This window comes from Sardina pilchardus, chromosome 15 (assembly GCF_963854185.1).
Source record: "Sardina pilchardus chromosome 15, fSarPil1.1, whole genome shotgun sequence".
Classification (NCBI taxonomy): domain Eukaryota; kingdom Metazoa; phylum Chordata; class Actinopteri; order Clupeiformes; family Clupeidae; genus Sardina; species Sardina pilchardus.
The window spans coordinates 5,643,057-5,664,598 of NC_085008.1; the positions used below are offsets into that span (position 1 = coordinate 5,643,057).

General features: G+C 44.4%; 1 protein-coding gene across 1 annotated transcript in view; it reads right to left on the reverse strand.

Annotated features, from left to right (window-relative positions):
* Window positions 1-2,425: 2,425 nt before the first annotated feature.
* kcnn1b (potassium intermediate/small conductance calcium-activated channel, subfamily N, member 1b) overlaps window positions 2,426-21,542 on the reverse strand; it is a 42,396-nt gene continuing 23,279 nt past the window's right edge. Inside the window, exons 5-9 of the mRNA XM_062556937.1 lie at window positions 11,069-11,210; window positions 9,655-9,765; window positions 9,015-9,142; window positions 4,983-5,052; window positions 2,426-4,508 (exon numbers count right to left, since the gene is read on the reverse strand). Coding sequence (XP_062412921.1) covers window positions 4,197-4,508; window positions 4,983-5,052; window positions 9,015-9,142; window positions 9,655-9,765; window positions 11,069-11,210 — 763 coding nt within the window. The 3' untranslated portion in view covers window positions 2,426-4,196. The remainder of the gene's footprint in view (window positions 4,509-4,982; window positions 5,053-9,014; window positions 9,143-9,654; window positions 9,766-11,068; window positions 11,211-21,542) is intronic.

The following is a 21,542-nucleotide window of genomic DNA, read 5'->3' on the forward strand; positions in this document are numbered from 1 at the left end:
AGAGAGAGAGCTATGGCTATAAAAAGTATTTTGCCTCGAGCGTGGAATGCATCCCAAGACCGCAAACCCATGCCAGAGGACGGGGGCTGCGCATAACGGGTGGAGAAGATGAAGATGGAGATGGGCACGGGGGGAGGTGGATAGGGAGATTGCCTTGGACCCGAGGGTTGGTCGGTGGAGGCCATCTGCTCATAGCCCATCCTAGCTCTCCACTCCCCCCCGACCCCCTCTCCAGAGCGGAGCTGCTCTTTAGCAGCACTCTGGCAGCTCAGGACCATCGCTGGAGTGGTAAACGCAGGGCTGCGCCTCCGCAGTCCAAATCGCCGGCGTCGGTGGGTGGTGGACGACCGAATGCACCCACTGCCGGAACCATCCGCTGCGGTTTCTCATAAACTCTTGTTTTTCCCATCTGTGTCTATCCGCTCTCCACCACACCTGAGTTGAGTGTGTAGAACAGAGATGTGATAATAGCAGCTCTCGTCAGAACCGTTTCGTTGAGAGGATCTACATTAAAAAAAAAATCAAAAAGTGACTAAAGAAATGGTGGCACTGGCAAGGGAGAGAGGCCTAATTAATTCGAAGACCCAAGTGAGAATAGCACACCTTCCATGTCACCTTCCATGTCACGTGCTTTCAGAACCACAGGCCCCAATGGTGGTCATGTGGGCTTAACAGGGGAGCTACACCAGGCGCGTAACTGAAGCATTCTGTTTGCGACGCGTATGCTGCAGCAGTTAATAATCACTACAATCAATGGAGGTAGCTACACCAGACGCGACAGTGGCGCGTATATCTTTAAAAAAAATAGACCAGTCTTCTAAAATGGATTTTACGCGTCGCGAACGGAATGCTTCAGTTACTTGCCGGGTGTAGCTCCCCTGTCAGGGCAGAGGCATGAAAATTCAGTCCTGACAGACTTCTCCCACAGGCGCACATTCCCACGCTCAAGAACCTGCGGCGAGCGAAAGGAGCTTAGCTCAGGAGTGCAGCTAAGTGAGAGCACTGGCTAAAATGCTGCCTTTGAAGTTTTGGTCTGCTCCAGAATGACCCCAGATTATAATTTAATGATTGCAGAGTGGTTGGCGGCAGGCCCACAGCTAACTAAAGAGCTGCGTCGGGATTAACAGTAAATCTACCATAATTCACAGACCAGCAGGGGAGATACTGTGGTGTTAGCCAGTAGCCCCATAACATTGTGAAAATGACCATAAAATTTAAGGCCAGAATTGAAACTAATACAGGAATAAAATATTTATGGTTTTAAAGTAATTTACCATGTTACAATATTTTGGTTTTGGTGTACTTTGACAATTTCCGCTCATGTTGTAAGATGAATTTGCAAGGACATTAGCCTGTCACTGGGGATAGGGGTGGGTGGGTGGAGGGAATGTCTATTCTGCTGAAGTAGGGGAAACTACTGAAGCTTGAAAGACATGAACATAGACATAATTGAATGAATTCAGTTGAATCTGGGTAGAAATCAGTGAGCAGAAGAAGGCTCCAACCTTCATCAGCAACCTCTGTTATTTGGATTTGAAAGAAGGGGGAAATGGACACATGACATGATTAACTGAAATCTGACCCAATGAATTAACTTTTGGGTAAGCTATACCATCCAAAATGTAGATTTAGAAATCTGTGGAGACCCTAAACAAAAAACTCTAAACTGTGCAACACCGAAAGTTTGTATAACTTAGAGGACAATTGATACAATTACTGTTTGTAAACCAACCAGTCTTAATGTATGTATTTCCTTCCCTTGATCCAAATGGCCTTTATGACTTTTCACTCATACATGAAATGTCCTAATTGTCTCTTTACCATGAAAGGCAGTGAGTAGTCTTGTCTTATTATGTGTGGCCCTGGATGATGTTTGGATGAGATTTAGACGCATTGAAATAGGCCTACACTTAAAACATAAACGGGGATGTTTCATTCTGAATGTTATGAACGGTATGAAAACCTAGCCTGATACTGCCAGTCTCACTGTTTCATTTCACTGTGAAGAAAGTCTGACCTCTCATAATCGTTTCCAACTCAAGCATTGTAAGGGGAGTAAACTTTGCATTAACTTTGATATCATTGGTCCAGCTTAACCAATCACATACAGTACCTTTGCTATACATAAATGTACACAGTCTTCCAACTGCAATTTCTTTATGTTTGCAAGGGTGGTTACTACCGTTTACCACAGCCACTTTAGACTGTGATAGTTTTATCCCTTCTCGTTGCTGATTGGCCCATCACCCTTTGTGCCCGAGGGAAACGTCTTCACACATAATTTTGAATCACAGAAATTAGATTGAATAAGAATGAGCATTGAAAAACCTTCATCTTTGCAAATATGTGGGTGCTGTCATTTGTTTAAACCACAAAAGAGCATCTTTATCAAGCAAGAGGCAGTACATTTTTGTTTTAAGGATTTATTCTTACATTGGAGCCCAGCATTATGTAAAGGTGCTACAGCTTTGTCAACAAGGCCAAAGACACACAATAAAGGCAGTTTGCTGTTTTAGAACCCGTAAAAAACATCACATGTCCAATAGTGTCATCCTAAATGTTGAACTGGAGACCAATTCTGGGAACTTTGTGGTAGTAACCAAATGTGCAACACATTGTTAAATTTGTCTACTTTTGGTGTGTTTGTATGTATGCATGGGTTTTTTTCCTCCGTGAATTTTAGTCATAGAACCAGGAATGCTTGTTTTGATCTCTTTTGCTGCCACTCTTTTAATAACATTTTATCAACTAATCTACTACCTCTATAAAAATTCTAAGTAAATGATAAAAAAAAGGAATCTCTGTAAAAAACAAAAGGAGAGAAAAGAAAATCGAACATAAAGACGTTCCAAAGAGTTGCTCCATCACCATTTGCATTGAAACATGCAAGGGGCGGGGTTAAATTCCCAGTCTTGTCAGGAGAACCGTCAGAGGTCATCCTCGACCAATAGGCCGTCCAGTAGAACTCTCTGCTCTGGGTCTCCATGCTTTGAGGGCCCTTGGAAGCTCTGATATACTGTGAGTGGAATATGCTGTTGTTTTTTAAAAATATAATATAATGTATATGTAAATGTATTCTATTGATTGTGGTTCTTAAAAACAAATGGAAGTGTTTTCCATTTTCCATTGGTTTTTAAGAGGGCTTAAAAAGGAATATCTTAAATAGTTATCTGCATGTATAAAATGTTCAATGTTGGGCTAGAATTTTGGCAGTTCAGTGAAAATAAAGGTTGGGAGGGCTTGTTAAGTGCAAGGGAAAAACTTAAAACACAACAATATGTACACGCATTATATAAGCATAGTGAACAGTCCATTTATGTTATTGTTTTATGTATGGAAGTAATAAGTGACATAAGTGTTTATAATATACCAGATCCATCCACATGCCAAAATTGGAATCCTGCTCCAATGAACCCACCACATCCTAAAATTCCTCTAAAGCTATATATTAATAATATATATTATTCTATATTTTCCCCATTCAGTCAGTGCCAGTCAGGTGGGACAAAATGCTCTCCCTGCCTCCCTTCTCTACTTATTGCCTTCGAGTGTTGACCTGAACCCAGAGCTTCCAAGGGCCTTCTCGGCTGGCACCTGGACTACCATGCTGGACGCTTCTAACAATCCATCTAACAGTCCATTTCCTCTCTCCCAACACCACACAGTCGACTTCCTGTCGTCTGCCCATGCAATCAGAGTCTGCATTGCTGAGCCTTGGCTCCTTCTGTTCCCGCTCCAGAACATTCCACTGAGACAGTCAGCATCGCCCCAACACCCTAGGCTAAGTCAAGTTAACTATACAAGGGCTTTACAAAAAAGCTAACTTTAACAGCCATACAATGGCTAAACATAAACCATATCTCTACCATTTTTTATTTAAAATAATTTTTCTGTGTTTAATTTGTATCTCTTTTTTTTTCATTTCTCTTGTTGGTGATTGTGTTTTTCTTTAGGTGGTCATTCATCACTGTTCCAAATTTGTCTTTCTTCTGCTGAAAGTTTGATCAATATGTTTTATTTGTTTGTTTGTTTCACTAAGTCGTTTTCGAAGCAGTGTTGTTAGTTTCAGGTGTGGCAGAGGTGGTCAGTGTGCAGTGGGGGTGTGTGTAGGGGGTGGGGGGTGTAAGGTGAGGGTAGAAGTCAGTTAAGGGTTGAGGGTGGGTGGGTGGGGGTGGGGTTGTGGGTGGTGGCGGGTGCTATCCGCTGTCGGAGGAAGTGTGTGGGGCGGTGGAGGGCGAGCGTCGGCGCTGCCGCGTGGGCGTCCAGGAGCGCTGCGACCCCTGTGACCCCTGTGACCCCGGCCGCTGCTCCTGGGTGGCACGCTGCGCCAGCAGGCCCTGCAGGAAGTCGCGCTGCTGCTGCAGGATGGTCTGGGACAGCAGGCCGGGCAGCGCCTGCAGGCTGCCGCCGATGGCCTCCAGCTTCTCCTCCAGCGTGCCGATGCGCTTGTCCAGCTCCTCGCCGCGCTCCTGCAGCTCCGACACCAGGTCGTACATCACATTCTGGGTCTGGGACGCGCACAGGTTTGAAAGGTTGAGAAGGAGAATGAAAAAAGGACAAAAATGCAGAAAGAAAGTGGATAGATAAGAAATATGAGGGAGGAGTGAGTTGGCAAAAAAGAGAAGAAACGAAAAATGGTTGTGAGATGATACAGAGAATTGGAGGAAAAAAGAAACAGGATGGAAAGAAATATCACAGGTTATGAAAATGAAAGACAAAGAGAAAGCAGGATGGAGCGATAGAGGAGGGAAGAAAGGGTTAGGCATTATAAACAAATGGAAGGGAAACATAGGAAACTCTCCACATTGATATCTGAGGTGTAACCACACAGTAAGGTAAACAGACCAGTAGCACTACCAAACAGGAGCAGTCAATAATTCATTATCTCACTTGATTTACGAGCACCGAGCACCTGAATGGCGCACAAGCCCGGCAGAGGCACGCGCACGAGGGCATGTCGTAGGGCCACTCTTCGTTCTTACCTTGGCTAGGTCGACCAGATTGTTCGCCTGGTCGTTCAGCTTCCTCTGCTCCATCTTTACACTGCGGAGTCTGTGGGGGAGAGGTGGAGTGGCGCGTTAGCACAAAACATGATGGGGAAGGGGGGGTGGGGCGGCTGATTCACCAGAGACTGAGGATGGAGAAGGAGGAAAGAAAGAGAGGTAGGGCGTGTTCAAGAGAACTCCACATGCACATGTCCTCCCATGTCCAGACTGTGAAGGAAATTAAACTAAATAAAAATAATATCCAAATAAATATAAGTGCAAACGCAAACATGCAAACGTAGTCAGCCACAGGGGGCGTGGGAAATACAAAACGAGTCTCAATTTGTGAGAACGTTCTCAATGCTGATAAATGACTCACTCTTTTTTTTTAATCTAATTCCTCCCCTCTCCCTCCCTCCCTCCCTCCATCTCAATAGGTGCCACGTTCTCTCTTTCATAAGCACAAACAAGTAACGCCTCAGAGGGCCCCAGAAAGCTCATTCTCTTCAGGTCAGGTGGTGTATGCCATGAGAGCCACTCATGGTTGCAGGAGGGGTACATCGGTAGGCACTGCAGATAGGGATGGGATCAGAGTTCTGAATACCAAAGGGAATTAAATGTGTAAATTGCTGGGGCTACTTGGTCCAGGATTCATATAACTGGACACAGCTAGAAAGCATAATATGGGCCCAACACAAATGTCACTTGAAAGGTCATTCTGACAATAGCATAACTGGGTTTTCATGAGATTCAGTGAAACAATTAGAAAAAAGGCCACACTATACCATCTTTATCCGCAGACTCAGATCTCAGCCTTTCGGTCCAGTAAAGTTAATAAAAACAAGTTCTTTCCATGCTGCAATTGTTCTAAACTTAGGCGGCGTTGGGTTGTGAATGAAAGCACCTTCGAGAACAATCAGTGGCAATCTGCGAGAAAGGTTAAGGAATCAAACAGGTTTTGTTTTGCTTTAATCAGCACAGATGTTGGAACTTTATCGGCCTAATAACATGGCGCTGTGCACACAATGGGGCAGCGATGTGGGTGAGTCACTCTCGCCTGCTCCCTGCACAAACAGATGAAGAGATTACAAGCGTCCAGGGGGAGGAAACCGTTGGGTGCTGCTGCGTCCACAAGCGATGGCCGGTATTCACCCTGGACAGAAAGCTGGCCGCCATCTTACTAACTAACTAATGTTCTGTTGCTTATGGTGCAACAATAATGGTGCGGCAATGAGGCTCTGAGTGAGAGGGAAACGTGTTGGCCACCACACCTTCCAAGACAAAACCCGGAAAGGGAAGGTTGTGTTTAGATAGGACGAAGCAGGGGAGAGGTGACAGAGGTCGTGTGTGAATGCATTAGGTAGATGAGAGTTGCCATTTTCACTGACTAAGTCTTCATACTCCATATGCACATCTAGGCTTACAGTATTTAATGTAACATGGAAGTATTTTGTATTTTAGTAGAATATAATCAGTGTTTACATTCACAACATTTTGCCCTTACATGTATTGCCTTTAACATCTTTTGCATGTCAAATGGTCGTCGTGCGGAAACAAACATACAGTACATGAAGGGCACGAGAATCTCTCAGTGCAGGCTGTCATGGGCTTGATCTTAAAGAGCAACCTCCCAGTGGGACCCCTCATATGAATGAAGGCAGTGAAATCCACTGGAGTGTCAGCTCATTCCAGGGCAATTAGGAAGCAGCGAGTCTCTTTTAACTGTGTGTTTATCAGGCAGCCATGTGTGAGCGACCCGTGACTCCCACCCCCCATTCCTCCCTCCACCCCCATTTCAAGCTCCACGAACCTTGAACGTGGCAAAAGGTCACTTTGCAAACAAAAATAAAAACGCTTTCCAGAGTACAGCCAGACACACATCAATCAACCCCTTACCCCCCCACCCCACCCCCCACCCCCATCTCCGTTCTTTCTCCCACCAAACTGTTCTTCATGCCCTGTCCTATCCACCATGTCTCCATGCTCCTATGCACAATGCCAATGACAGCCACGCTCATGTAAACAACCTGAAACATGTAGCAGTGCACCAGCTGTACCACTCTTATTTTTTCAGTAAAAACAAAACACACAAAAATAAATATGCACATAAACGTGAGCGTGCTTCATAACAATGGGCTCCCAATTTTGAGACGTCCAAAATTGGTCAGTGTCGGTTCCCCTGGCAGGCCAGAGCTCCATAAGGATGTCCTGCAGCTGACAAGGCGAGTGACCGTTCCAGCGGAACACCGTGCCCGTCCCTGTTTGAGGACCGCGCAGGAAAGTCAGGCTTTATGGAAAAACTTTCAGGTGTGGGCTGTTTGTCGAAATTTATGATTGTATGCATTAAGGCCTGGGCAGGTTTTATGGGGCCCTATAAAAACCAAGTCCAAATGCATTATATACAAATTGATGTGCTCAGCAGAACATCTCATTCCCACAGCCAAAATAAAAGAGGGGGGAGGGAACGATCCTCTCTCCAAAAGGGAGGACCAAGCAGAGGGGGCAAGAAAGGAGGGAGAAATATTATCCATCATTCAAGTGAAATCCACCATCAGGGTGATTGAATGTCCTTGCTGCGTTGGCCAAAACCAATTTGTGGGATTGTAATTGTGATAAGGTATGACTGTGGGGATAGGTATTTAAGAGAAAGGCACAGGTGGAGGTGAGACAGGGTCAGGGGACGGTCAGAAGGCGGTCAGTGCAAGCCGTTATGGAGGTCTGGACAGGTTTGGGTTGCATGATCGGATTCTGCGGGAGCAAGCTGGTGCATTTGAAGCTTGGCAAGATGCTGTTTCCTACTTTTTCAGTTTTTTCTGGTTTCAACTTTGTGTTGAGACTCTGAATGTGTGTGCATGTGTGTGTGTGTGTGTGTGTGTGTGTGTGTGTGTGTGTGTGTCAGTGTGGGCAATGCATTCATTAACTCAAAAACAGGTGGACTTCTCTCGTGAGGGCAAACCGAAGAAAAAAAAGAAAGAAAAAGGGATGGTCATCCAGCATCCAGCTTCAAACTTCATGCACGTAAACAAATCATGTCAATCATGTCTGCTGTTCACAGCAACCCAGAAACAAAAGGGGTGAGGAGGAGAGAGTGAGGCACTGACAGTAGAAAGGACAGGAAAGACACGACTTACTTCTGAGCTCTGTGCGTTGATTGGGCAAAACAAAGACAGAATACAGAACAGAGGTTTTAGGAAAAACCCTCAGATGTACACAGAGAAACACTTTTCAAAGCAAAGACAGGAGAAAAACAACGTTCTATCCACGAGCTTTGTGGACAGCCTAAATTTAGATTCAAAGAGCTCCTACGGTCTGCGTTGTATACTGTATCATATCCCTTCCTTTTTGTCTTTATTTATCTACTGTATGTAGACTGCTGCAGCAGGGAGTTTTTGCAAGTTTCAAATAAGGGACAGAGAAGAGAGAGAGAGAAGGATAGAGCTTGGCTCTACTCAACAATGCCGCCCCCTTAGAAATAAAAACAACCTGCCTAGTAGCCGCTTTCTTGTAACTGTCTGACTTCAGACAGGCTTGGCAGGGAAAACACACACTGGAGACATTTCTCCAAACCGCCCTAACTCAGAACAGGGAGTGCAGCTTCTCTCACTTTTTTTCTTTTTTATTCTGTGTGTGTGTGTGTGTGTGTGTGGGGGGGGGGTCTATAAGCTAGTGAAAGGAAAGCCGTGTTCGGGACTGTTAGGAGCTCACTCGGGAGTTGTGAGCCGCTGGTTAAGTGCTGCTGCTCCACTGACTCAGCTTGGTGGCACCTAAGACTGCGCACCTGCGCCGTTACCTGTAGAGCGCTCGCTCGCTCGCTCGCTCGCTCTGTCTGCACACTCGCTCTGTAAAATCACTCCCCGGAAAAAAAGAAGGAAACACTGACAGTGTTGCACTTCATATTTTATGCTTCATTTACGGACAAAGCTATTTCTCGTTTTAAAGTGGCTGGCGCAGTTTTTTTTTTTCCAAAAAAGACAAATACAGCGCTTGAGGAGAAAAATGAAAAAAGTCAGGGATCCCGCTTGCACTCACTGGTGAATAGCCTGCAGGAACTTGCGTTGGTGTTTGCGGACCTTGGCGTGGTCGATCTTTCTCACCAGCTTGGTGTGTTTGTAGATGAGCCATGTTTCCCTGAGTACGTTAGCAGCCGTGTTTTTGACCTGCAACACAGGAAAGCATATGTGCGTCAGTAACAACACCTGGATATGAAGTATCAAAAGCAGGGGTTGAGCCAGTCCACAAAGTGTTTTATTACCCATATACTGTAAGTTAAGTAAAAACAACTAAGGTTAATATGCCATGAAACATATGCAATAATAATGGCTTAGCTAGTAAATATGTTACAACAATAATGATATTACTTCATGCATTACAACTTCAGAGCTTATTAAGATCTAACTGTAAATAACCTGCAATATACCAAACATACACAATATTATAAAAAATGTAAGTGACTTCATGAAGAATTAATCTATCTAGGAAGAATGAATCTATCTAAGAAGAATTAATTGAAGAGCATGCTGGAAACTGATTGACGTTAATGCCTTTAATATCTCAAAAGAACCAAAAAGTTTAAGGACAAGAAAGAAAGATAAGTTGTCTCCTGTGGGGACAGCACAAGAAGAACACAGTTTAGCACTTCAGCTGGTCTCCCCAAGCTGACAAGACTCACTCTTTTGCAGAGCTGAGTGTCCATCATAAAGTTGTGGACATGTTTCTCCGCCTTGGTCAGCTCCAGCTTCCTGGCCACCACAGCAACCACCAGCGCTGTGCAGCCAGCCCCCTGCGGGGGAAACAGATGACACGGCAGCTTTAGGCAATCCGGCCGCTTGGCATCGCCACCCTGGTGTCTGTCTCCAGCCGTTATGGGCGCTGGAGCACAATGAGCCCGCCACTGGAACATTCTGATATTTTTTTTTATCTGTTTTGTCTTTTTATCTCATTTTTTATTATAATTATTTTTATTCTTTTAAGACAAAGAGGTAAATAAAGCAAACCACATACATTTATAATTCAGTATATATCAAGTAGGATTGTGTGCAAGCATAATAAGTGCCTCAATAACTTTGTGTAAAGACAGGTCTCCCACCCTGTTTTCCAAGAAGACTAATTTGTCTAAAAGCATTCCCATCACTGACCAAAGTCCTTCATTCAAAAGTCAGTAAACAGAAATACTGTACGTAGACATCATCACAAGGAGAAAGTCTGCATAAATTGTTCTTGCAAGAGGTCCAGTGAGCCAACTATTGGACCAGCTGTCCATTTTAAACAGCTTCTCTGACAATACCCCATTTGGGTCACGCCACTGGAGCCTTCCGTGAACAATAATAATGGAACTTTTGTCACTTGTAAACTGAAACTGTCAAATTTTAATTAGTTGTTGGGTTTCAGATTTCAAACGGCACTAGATTTGCAGTCATTAAAGTAGTGGACAGCAGTGGGCAGTATTAACTCTTGTTACTTGAGATCAAACATCTCATGGCCATCAGCAATAGGTTAAAAATGGTCACAATCCACCACCCGTATCTGACTGGTCCTAATTGACTCACCTGGTTTGCCATCTGGGCACGATCCCTAAATTATTTATTCCGTTATTCAGGAATTCAGCTTCTGTTGTGTGTTTGACACAAAGGATTAGCCTTGTAAACTGATCTAAAGGCAAACGGTGATAGAAAATATCTTGATTGTGAGAGTGTGCCTGTGTCTGTGTTTCATGTGTGTCTCTGTGTGTCTTGTGTGTGTGTGTGTGCGTGTGTGTGAGAGAGAGAGAGAGAGAGAGAGAGAGAGAGAGAGAGAGAGGGGGAAAGAGTGTATGTGTGTGTGTGTGCGTGTGTGTTGTTGTCGGCGCGTGTGTCTACTGTAGCCCCCTGCGTGTCACGCATGTGAGTGCCGTGTGTGACAAAACCGAATGTTACCGGAGTTCAACTATGAAATTGATCTCCATCACGCTTTGCTGGCACATTGTGCCGCGGCACATGACAATGAGGGCCGTTTATGTGCTGTGCTTAAGGGCCTGTGTGCTGATTAAGGGCCCGGGTTGTGTTGTGTCGGGCGGACAAAAGGGAGGGCGGGCGGGGGAGACGCACCATGATTCCTGTCAGGAGACAGACGCCCTTCCCACAGTACGTGTTAGGCACCATGTCCCCATAGCCGATGGACAGGAAGGTTATAGAAATTAACCACATTGCTCCCAGGAAGTTACTGGTGACTTCCTGCCGGTCGTGATACCTAGAGAAGTAATGGAGAGAAGAGAGGAGAGATGCTCAGTAAAAGTGAGGTGAGGATGTTTCAAGAGAGCATCCCTACTGCAATACAGTGCTCAAAGGAAGTAAACATGACTACAGTAACAGTGAAATGAGAGCAAACACTATGATTTGAGAGAGCAGCATTTAAAGGCAAGGGTACTCAGAACTGCTGGTTGCTTATGGGAAAGGTCCATAAACAAGCAGTCGTTCCAGAGACATGAAAACGAGAAATCATTACTGTACTTTCTGGGCTAGTGAAGATAAAATCCCATTAGTGAAAATTACATTACAGGAAGCTTGAGCAGGAGAGCTGAGAGAGAGAGAGAAAGAGAGAGAGAGAGAGAGAGAGAGAGAGAGAGAGAGAGGGAGAGAGAGAGTATGGCAGGGAAGGAAAAAGCCTAAAAGAGAGAGAGGAAATATGAAGGACAGAAGACAGTGTTTAAGGCTAAAGTAAAGATCATGTGATCTTTCTTCAGTAGCATTGAGTAGCAAGGAGGATACAGTACCATTTCAGAATTAACAACTGAACTGTAAAAAAAGATCTGAAATTAGCCATCAGTTTCCCACCTATTGTGGATACATTTAGGCAGAAATGTTTCAGGAATCAAATTTCCATTCAGATAATTCTCTGTAAAAGAGCTGATTTTGTGATTCTGAATTCTGAATTCTCAGAGTCTACTCTTTATGACTTATTATTTGTCATTGCCAAATTAAAAACTGTTGTTGAACAACATCTTGAGTACACTCATTAGGGAATGTGCCAGAATCAATAGACTGCATTAGTTCATTAAATTAAGTAGTGCATTTACATAAGGCGTTATCTCAGATTCCAGCAACTCAGTTTCTACTTGTTGTCTTCATGGGAAGCGTCTAGCCCATGCTGAGTGTACTAATGCCCATACACCATTCATACACGCATACTCACTCAACAGGGATGCACCATTTCGGGGGCTTCATTGGTTCCCATTAAACCATGCATCAATTCACTCAATTGAAGAAAATCAATTTGCAATATTCCTAAATGAATTATGCATCGCTCACAAGTTCTGGCAAAAGATCTGGCAAAAAGTTAGGGCAGAAAAGGAAGCTCCATAGACGAGAATTCAATAATGCGCTGGATTATGAGTTCCTAATTAATGAGAGGGGGCTGTCTGATGGTCTCTGCCTTTAAACATGGCCATATGCTGAACGTCTGTGAAACCCAAGACGGGACGTAAGCATTTAACCCTGCATCATTCTGTCAATGTCCTCCCTCAGCACTACAAGTCACGTTTTGGGCACGCTGATACCCTATCACCTCCCACACAAACCCCACCACCCCCACCCTCCGCTCGTCTGTAAACACATAATGCATGACGCCGATCATGTGACGACAATCCTGAGGATTGCCGAGAGGCTTTACTGTGGCATGGAGCCTCAGTGCTTTGCGGATCATATGTGACGTCCAATTGCACTTCAAGGGCGATCTGGAAGAGGTGCAGAAGTGCAACATCAATAAAAATTGAATGCTGCTGCGCGCATCAATATTCATTTCACTCGTGACGTGGCAGACCAGCCGGCAGAGGGCCCGGGCTTAAATCAAGGTGCCTTCTCTCTGGCAATTTCCAAACGAGAGAGATAGAGACAGGAATAAAGATGAAGAGAATGGGGGAGTGAGAAATTAAAACAGGGTGAGGGACAGAGAGATGGATGGATAGGGAACTAGGGTAGAAAAAGAAAACAGGAGAGAGCGAGAGAACTAATAAATCGAATTTTGTGTTTCTTTTTTACCCCTGGCCTTGTCTTCCTTCCCAGGACAGTTAATGCAAAAGTATAACTACCTATTATTCGTGTGAGAATGTGTGAATGTGAAGCGCGCGCACACACACACACACACACACACACACACACACACACACACACACACACACACACACACACACACAAAGCACAAGCACAAGTGCGCATGCACTCACACACACACTCTCACACACACACACACACACACACACACACACACACACACACACACACACACACACACACACACACACACACACACACACACACAGACCCATGTGTTTATTTTCTTTCCCCCAATCAGCAGGCAGAATCTGCCAGTCCTCATTTGTCAAATGCTTTTCCCTCAGCCATCATGTGGAGACTCCCGAGGAGAAAGCCTTTATCTTTCACGAGAAAAAAAAAAGAAAAAGAAAAAAAACGTCCAGAAAAAAAAAGAAAGATTGTGGAGGACACACTCCATTAGACATGCAGAAAGGAGAGCGAGAGAAAAGCACTGAAAGAGAGAAAAAGACAGCAAGAATAACAAAAAGTATGCGGGTAATGCAATGGCCTCTGCATCTGACATGCCTGACAAAGAGTCACTCCATATGGGGGGAGTGGAGTGGGGAAGTGGAGAGAGAGCAGAGCAGGGATGGCCGCCTGGCTCCACTGTCAACCACACGCCTCCTCTCTGCCACCACACCGTGGGCTTAACGTGATCAGAAAAACAGGCAAGGAGGGGTCTTCTACTGTATACAGTGTCAACTATTTACTGTATTCTTGTGACACACAAATACAGTACTCCTGAGCTTGAATAATCCCTCCTTTAATGTTTCCTTTTGAATGTTGACGCAAAATAAACCATAGCTGTCTAATTATGAATGAAGTGTATGGTTATTTTTCATCCATGTGTCCAGCAGACTTTGAAAATGATCATGAGAGGATCATAAAGGCACACTGAGGAAGATGGACAGCATGAAAAACAATGAACAATACAATAACAAGGACATGTGGCATTGTGCTTGGGTGGTTTAACACAAGGGCACAAGAGCCATACTGTACTGTAAGTCACATTATTACTTCCCTTGCTCTCCACCATAGCGACATTATTGGGGTCGATAATAACGATGCCACCTATTTGAATAACTGTAAGATTCCTGGGGAAGTGTTGATATTATAGGCCTTGTGTTGTCACACACTGAAGGAGAGAGAAAGGGATGGATGGATGAACAGGGACACAGTAAAGAAAAGGGACCAGGAGAGAGGACACACTGCAGAATGAGAGTGTGAATCCCATTTCTGCACTTACTGAGGACTAGAATGGAGACAAGCCCTGGGGGTCGTGTTGCCTTTTTATCCTCTACATTTTTAATTGTATGTGCAGGCTGCTGCTTTTGGCCTGTCAGTCATGCATGTACTTTTTGAATGTGTCAAACCGGTCTACCAAATCGATCAATCAATCAATCAATCACTCAACGGCACAGTCAAACAAGTCTGTGCTTCCAAACGCATCGCTCTAAAACATCCTCTCCTCCTCCAGCCAACACTGACAACACGCTGCTACATCCACTGTGACGTGGACCTCCACCTTCCCCCACCCCCACCTCCGCCCCCACCTCCACTGTCCTTCCGCCAGATGACCCCTGGCCTCCGGTCCTGAGAGCAGAGATCAGATGCACATCTGCAGGGCGCCCCTGCCCCCTTATGCTCCGGTGCCCTTGGCAGCTTGCTCGGCTTGCTTGGGCGTCGGCGACTGCGGGCGCTATGAGCTAATTATCTGGTGGATCATACGTTCCAGTCAATCGGCTCTTTTCATCAACGCCGTTCATTTGAGGCGCGCTCAGTGGAACCGTCTCGATTGCAGCGGGGAGCTCCTCCTGAGCTTCGGTAATTACAGCACCAGAGGGAGTGGCACTCTTATCGGCTAAGTAGCCCCTCCACTCCACTTCGCTTTTTGTCCCCCCTCCTCCACTCTTCTCGAGAGTCATACGATACGGGCTAAGTCAGTGTCACTGATGGGTTGAGACAAACCAGAAACAGGGGGTGATCAATAAGTTACAGTACGAGGACGCTGCCGTCTAGAGATATCGTAACAGGTGTTTGTCCCAGAGGTGTCAGCAAAATGTTTTGGAGAAGGAGCGAGGAGAGAGAGACTACACCAAAATAATGATATACTGTTCCCCTATTTTGATGAATTATGTAAGTGTGAAACGGAAAACAAATGTAGATGCAGCAGCTGGCAAAAACCACACCAACTTCCGCATGCTAGCTGTCATTATGCCGATGGCTGTTACAGCACCACGGGATCACTGCGTAATGTCAACAAACAAGCGTCAGCAATTTTTTTTTTTTTTTTTTTTTTTGAGACGAGGACACGTCAGGATGCATTAGGCTGTCTGGAGGATAGGCCTGGCTGCCCACACCACCATCCATGCCCACCGGAGTGACCTCTCCTTGGGGCATTTAGTCTAATAGGGCCATCAAGACCGACCTGCAGCCTCGGAGAGCTCCAGAACATACTGTCGGCTGGCATGGCTTTAGACGGAGCTGGCACAGGCCTCTGTTTTTCAGGATATTCATAAACAGTCATCTATCTTTCTGAATGCATGATATACAGCAGGTGCTTGGCCCACAGACACAGATGGGTATTTAGAAGAAAAAAAACACTCACAGGATGTTTTTTTTTTTCAAATTGATGAGATGATGAACTGAATAAGAAAATAAACAGTTGCTTAAAGTAATTTGTAAGTGCTGTTTTGTGTTTTTTATAAGTGTGATATTGAACCATAGCATCGGTATATGGCTGTATTTACATAGCACTTTACATTTGGGTTCATTTGCATTTATATTTTGCATTTACTATTCTCTGCTTGAATGGCCAGGAGTGGTAAGCCACAGATGGTGCACCATCACAGTGAACAGCATCTGATGAACAGCATCTCATCAATGCAAATGACCAATCACTCAACACACTTAAGAGACTTGTAGTACATGTGAGAATAACTGTTAAGGAAAGGTACTGTGAAGGGAAAATGCAATTTTACTGTATATTTAGGATGGAACGTGTCTCTCCATAGACAGGTAGAGCAAAGGTGCATTTGATATTTAGGATGAAACACGTCTCTCCATTGACATAGATCAGAAGTGCACTAATAAATAAACACGTGGCTTTTCATGGCTCACAAAAATGGCTGGTTTCGGCTCTAACCTTCATGTTATAACTTTATTTTCCTCAATTGTCTGCTCTTTGGCTCAGCTGTCTTTAATCTGTAATGTATACATACGCATACAGTTGATCAAATGAACTCAGCTCCACCCTCCAGCACACCTCCAGAGCTCATATAGCATATATCCTCACTGGACCTACACTGGGCCTCTCTACTACAGTTCACCATCTGCCAATTTCACTGAGTGCGCTCTCTCTCTCTCTCCCTCTCTCTCTCCCTCCCTCTCTCTCTCTCTCTCTCTCTCTCTCCCTCTCTCTCTCTCTCTCTGAGACATGAGGGATTGGCTAGCTTGCTGTGAGGGTGTGAGGGAATGAGTAGTAGGCCACCCCGGCGAGGGCTGACCCCTGCAATCTGCTCGCGAGCGTTCTCGAGCGCGGTCGGGTTAATCAAACGGTGTAAACAAGCCGCGCTGACAGAGCCAAATAGATGGGATATTGCATGCAAACATGGAGATGGAGCACGGGAGGTAATGGTCAAGGGAAAGATGAAGTGATACAGTCTCCGGCGTGGGCCTTTTGTGCTGATGCTTTCTAGCACGGGTATGCATATACATTATTTATGCTTATGAAATGTTTATGGTTATGAAATATCCATTTAGTTTTTTTTTTTTTAGGTGCTGTGCCTGTCCATGTTGTGTCCATGTTTTATTACTGGGCAGCTACATTTTTGAAGATGTTGTCTTTATCTATTTATTAACATGAAATATGCTTTTACGCCTCCTTGATAACAGAAATATTTTAAAAATACAAATAAAAAGCAAAGAAGAGTCCTCAAAGAAGTTCCTCAAAACTGATCTCTTGACACATTTGTAATTTCTTTGCAATATTGGAGAGAAAACCAAAGTTCTGGTGATTTGAGTCAACTTGGCTCTCCATTCAGTGCCTCTAATGTAATATAGAGCGATTTCACCTTCTTCAGGCATCTGGCTGACCTTTGGCTCCATAGAGAAATATACGTGAATTAAAAACAACACTATCTCATCCGGCCGGCTGCAGGACACTTCGTACAGAAAGGTCAACTCAGATACACCGTTGATTAACATGCCTAAAGTGGAAAGCCATGGTTGAGACGCTTTTTTTTAAACCAGATCCATCTATTGTCTGGATTCTATGAGGCGTAAGATGGTAGTTTTGGTCACCTTTGTTTTGTCCTTCAACACTCACAGGTCACTCGGTAAGGTGGCCGTGCCAACACTTCGATCCTGCGAACAGACCATTGCTCAGTGGTGCTTGGCATTGAGACTGGGAGCTCTCACAGAGAATGACTCACTTCCGTAACATCACGAGAATTAAAAAAAAAAAAAAAGGCAGCCTCAAAAACATGAGTCTGATCTTACCTGACTGTTCAAAGACTTAGCATATGAATAGAGATATTTGGAAATCTGGACGCGGGGCCTCAGATAAATAAAGGCATCTGTGAGATTGCCAGAGAGGCTCAGCGTCAGACCAGCCCCCCAACAGCGAGCCTCTGTACGCGCCTGCCACTTCCCCCCCATCTCTAGGCCAAGCGACCACTGTACATTTTGTGCACATTCAATCAATCAGCGTCCGACTCCCCTGTTTCACCAATTTATTTGGAGACTCATTAGCTTGAGTGCTATTAAACGACTCCTCCACTTGCCAGTCGACCCGTAATTTAAGGGGGGAGAGGAGCGAAAGCGAAAGAGAGAGAGAGAGAGAGAGAGAGAGAGAGAGAGAGAGAGAGAGAGAGAGAGAGAGAGAGAGAGAGAGTAACTGCTGCCGCTGCGGCAGGTGTTCTCTGCGGGGTGGTCCAGCTCCCAGCGGGGCAGGAGACCTGCTGACGGTGCGGCTCTGGGCTCCTCAACCCAGCGTCCAGCAGCCCCTCCACAGCGCCCAGCGGAGCACAGCGCTCCCGCACATCACGCAAGCACAACAGGAGCTCCGCAATCAGTTCTCCCTTCTTTTTTCAAGACAAGATAAAAGACGAATTGAAATAAAAATGGCTCTGCCTTTATGGAGTGGCAGTAGTATGGAGTCTAAATGGCTTTTTAAAAAATCACTATTACATTTTTAACCATCATTCACACACCACTCATCTACTAAACTGTCTGAATTTGAGTGTGTAAAATGACAAATAAATAACAAACACATAGTATGTTTAAATAATGCTTTATCTGCACTGGCCCCCTGAGTTCTGAGGGAGCCAGTGAGTTACTATAGATTCTACAGGGAGAGATAAGAGGAGATATGAAGGACAGAGGACATGACCCGACTTGTGCTTCCGAAGCTGATGTAATACACTGGATGTGGAGGGAGTGAGCCTAATCCCACATTACTATTCTGCCAACAGTCTGAGATGTTTATCTTTTGAGAGAGAGGGTCATGAACACAGACACTACCCACATATCAGTGAAGGATATAGCTGACATAGGCTCATAATTATTAAGCATTAAATTAATAATGAATAAAAAAAAGACCACACTTTTGGGTTAGCTGCATGCAAGATCAGCAAATTCTGATTCTAAGAGATATAAGTGCATACTCAGCCATATTTCACAGATTTTGAGGTTACTGACTCCATGAAGAACACTGGGGCATTACAATCACCCATACCCCCCTACAAAGCACAAATAATTGTTGGATTTCTTTTTTACATTAAATATGTGTCTCTCATTGAATTGTTCAGAAAATACTGTTGTGAACCACTGCTCAGTCATAATAAAGATTCCACAGAGAGATCCCACCTTTTGTAAGCAATCTGAAAACTGGTCAAAGAAATTATAGCATAAAACATAAATGGAAAAGAAAAATGTAAGTGTACTTTAAAATATTGCTGAAAAACAAACAAAACTGCAATTATTGCAGATGCATGTGTCTGTGCAACAATGTTACTGTGAAGGATACGCAATCAGTTCTGGAGCAGGTTAATTACGGAGCCCTGATGGGCCGCACAAATTAAATTCCATAAATTCTGCCAAAATGTCCTAATTGCTTATTGATTCAACTTGCATATAATGGCCTTCCGTGTTGACGGGGGATCATTTCGCGTACTTCAGAGGAGAGCTGGTTTAGATCCAGAGGAATAGCATAAAGATGACTTGCTGGGACACTCTCCCAGCACCCTCATGACAATGCATGTGGAGAGCCAAGCATTTGCAAGCCCACTCCCACTCCCACTCCCACTCCCACTCCCACTCCAATCACTGGCCTGTCCTCTCCGCCTCCCCTCCGTGCAGAGGGGGAGCCCTTGTGTTTTTATGTGCCGTGAGTCATGCCATTCGGCAAAAAGGATGCGCCCAGCGCGGTCCTCCAAGCGTGCAGATCCACTAGTACTCACGCACACTTTGGAGAAAGAGGGGGCTGTTAATATGACAACAGGCTGGGTAAACACGAAGGATGCCCAGGATGCTGCCTCTTTGTACCCACTGGAGGGAACCCAAAGCGCCGCTAACCACGTCAGAGATGAAATGACAAGCAACAAAAGCCTTTCGCCTCCTCATGTCAGCCATCACAGTTCAGTGTGGCACTGTTAAAGGAAAGAATGGCTCCAGCCCCCAGCTGGGGTAGCAACTGAGCTGCAATAGCGCCAGCTGCTAGTTGAATTATCCCCAAATGCAAAAGGAATGGTAAGAATCTATTTGAGTTGCTGACTTTTTAAAGTTATTATTGTTTTACTACTTAAAAGGTATCCCTTTATTAATATGTTTTTTTTTCAAAAAGCGTTACCTATCAGCAACAAAGGGCAATGCATTTTGTAAATCTAGGCTTCAACTTTCTTGTAACAGTGCCACTGTCCTTTAACATCGGATACAGATATAGTGCTATCATTACCAAGGTAGAAAAGTAAAAGCATATATTAACTTATTTCTCTAAAATGACTTGCAACTTTCAGTTGCTTTCAATCCAAACCATGACCCAGTCCTGGAAGGAGGGATGGTTTTCAGGTCACCCATACTGGGATCCCCAAAACTCTGTACCACAGCAACAGTAAAGGGTGGGGCATGAGAAAAAACAGGTCTTCAAACTGGGATAACTGGTGTTGAACAAATAGAAAAAAATGCAATACTCTGCCATAGTCAATAAATCAAACCAATGTGGACAAAAATTACGAAAAATTGAATGACCAATTTGTCGAAGACTATCAGTTACATTTTCCACATCATTTTTCATGCCACATCATTTAGTGCCTACTGTTTGGATCAAACAAGCAATCAATCAGAAGGAAGCCATGTTGCTGAAAGTCAAGCCAAGTACAGTGAGGTCACGGTCGCTACTGTACTGATTGATTTTTTAAAGTGAGAACCAAACAGAAACTGCATGGCTGTGCGGGCTTACTGCCCCAACCTTGTCCCCTGTTGTCACAGGGAACCAGCTGCGTGCAACAGTAAATAGCGTCCCCCCACTACAAAGCAAACACTCACATGAGATCCCTATAAGGCAGCGTTGTTGAGGGAGGGAAATAGAAAAAAAAAGCACAATATAAATCATCAATAGAGAAAGTGAAATCACTAACCAGTCTCTAAAAGGGGAAAGGAATACAAACCCATCCATACATGCTGGACAGCTGATCAGACAGAGGGCAATCAGGTGAGCGTGGGAGAGACAGATCAAACTCAGGTTTTTTTTGCTGTTCTGCTTTATTTTCTTTGCCAAGATATCTCATTTGTATCAGCCAGGCAGGCCATCAACATTCAGGACACTTAATGTAATAAAAACAGTGGCCTAAATTTCGGTTGTCATCTGAATAGCTGTGTCATTCTGTCCAATGACCTGTTCTGTGTTTTGACGCGGGACTTTTGCTGAGTCAAATGACAGAACAGGGTCACCACTGGGGTAAGGTTGCCAAATCTCTATTTTGGTAAAACTGGACACCTTCTCTATGGGAGGAGAGTTGTTGAAGGGCAGGTTACTATAAAAAGCTGTTTTAGTAGCATGATTTAATTTAGACAGGAGTTAGCAATACATGCCTGATTTGACCATCACCATCTGACATACAAACTCGGTCATTACAGTATAAAACTACAATATGACTAAATAATGGCAAATTCTAATAGTTTAAACCCAAATGAGTAATGTAACATGCATTTAGTAGAATACTCTTATGATTCTTTTCTGTTAAAGGTATTTGGACACAACTACAACATTGATTGTTTCAAAGCTGTGACACCTTTTCCTTTTATTGCTTTGGCTATAAAACCCTGTCCATACTCTTCAAGTCCTTGTCACTCCAGCAAGATGCCTGGGGCAAAGCATAGGCAAACGGCCAAGCTGATCTGCTACATTAATTCCTTCGTGTTCACTGTGCATAGAGGGACTGGGTGAGAGACAATGAGGAGGAAGTGGTGATAAAATGTTCCTATTACTAGC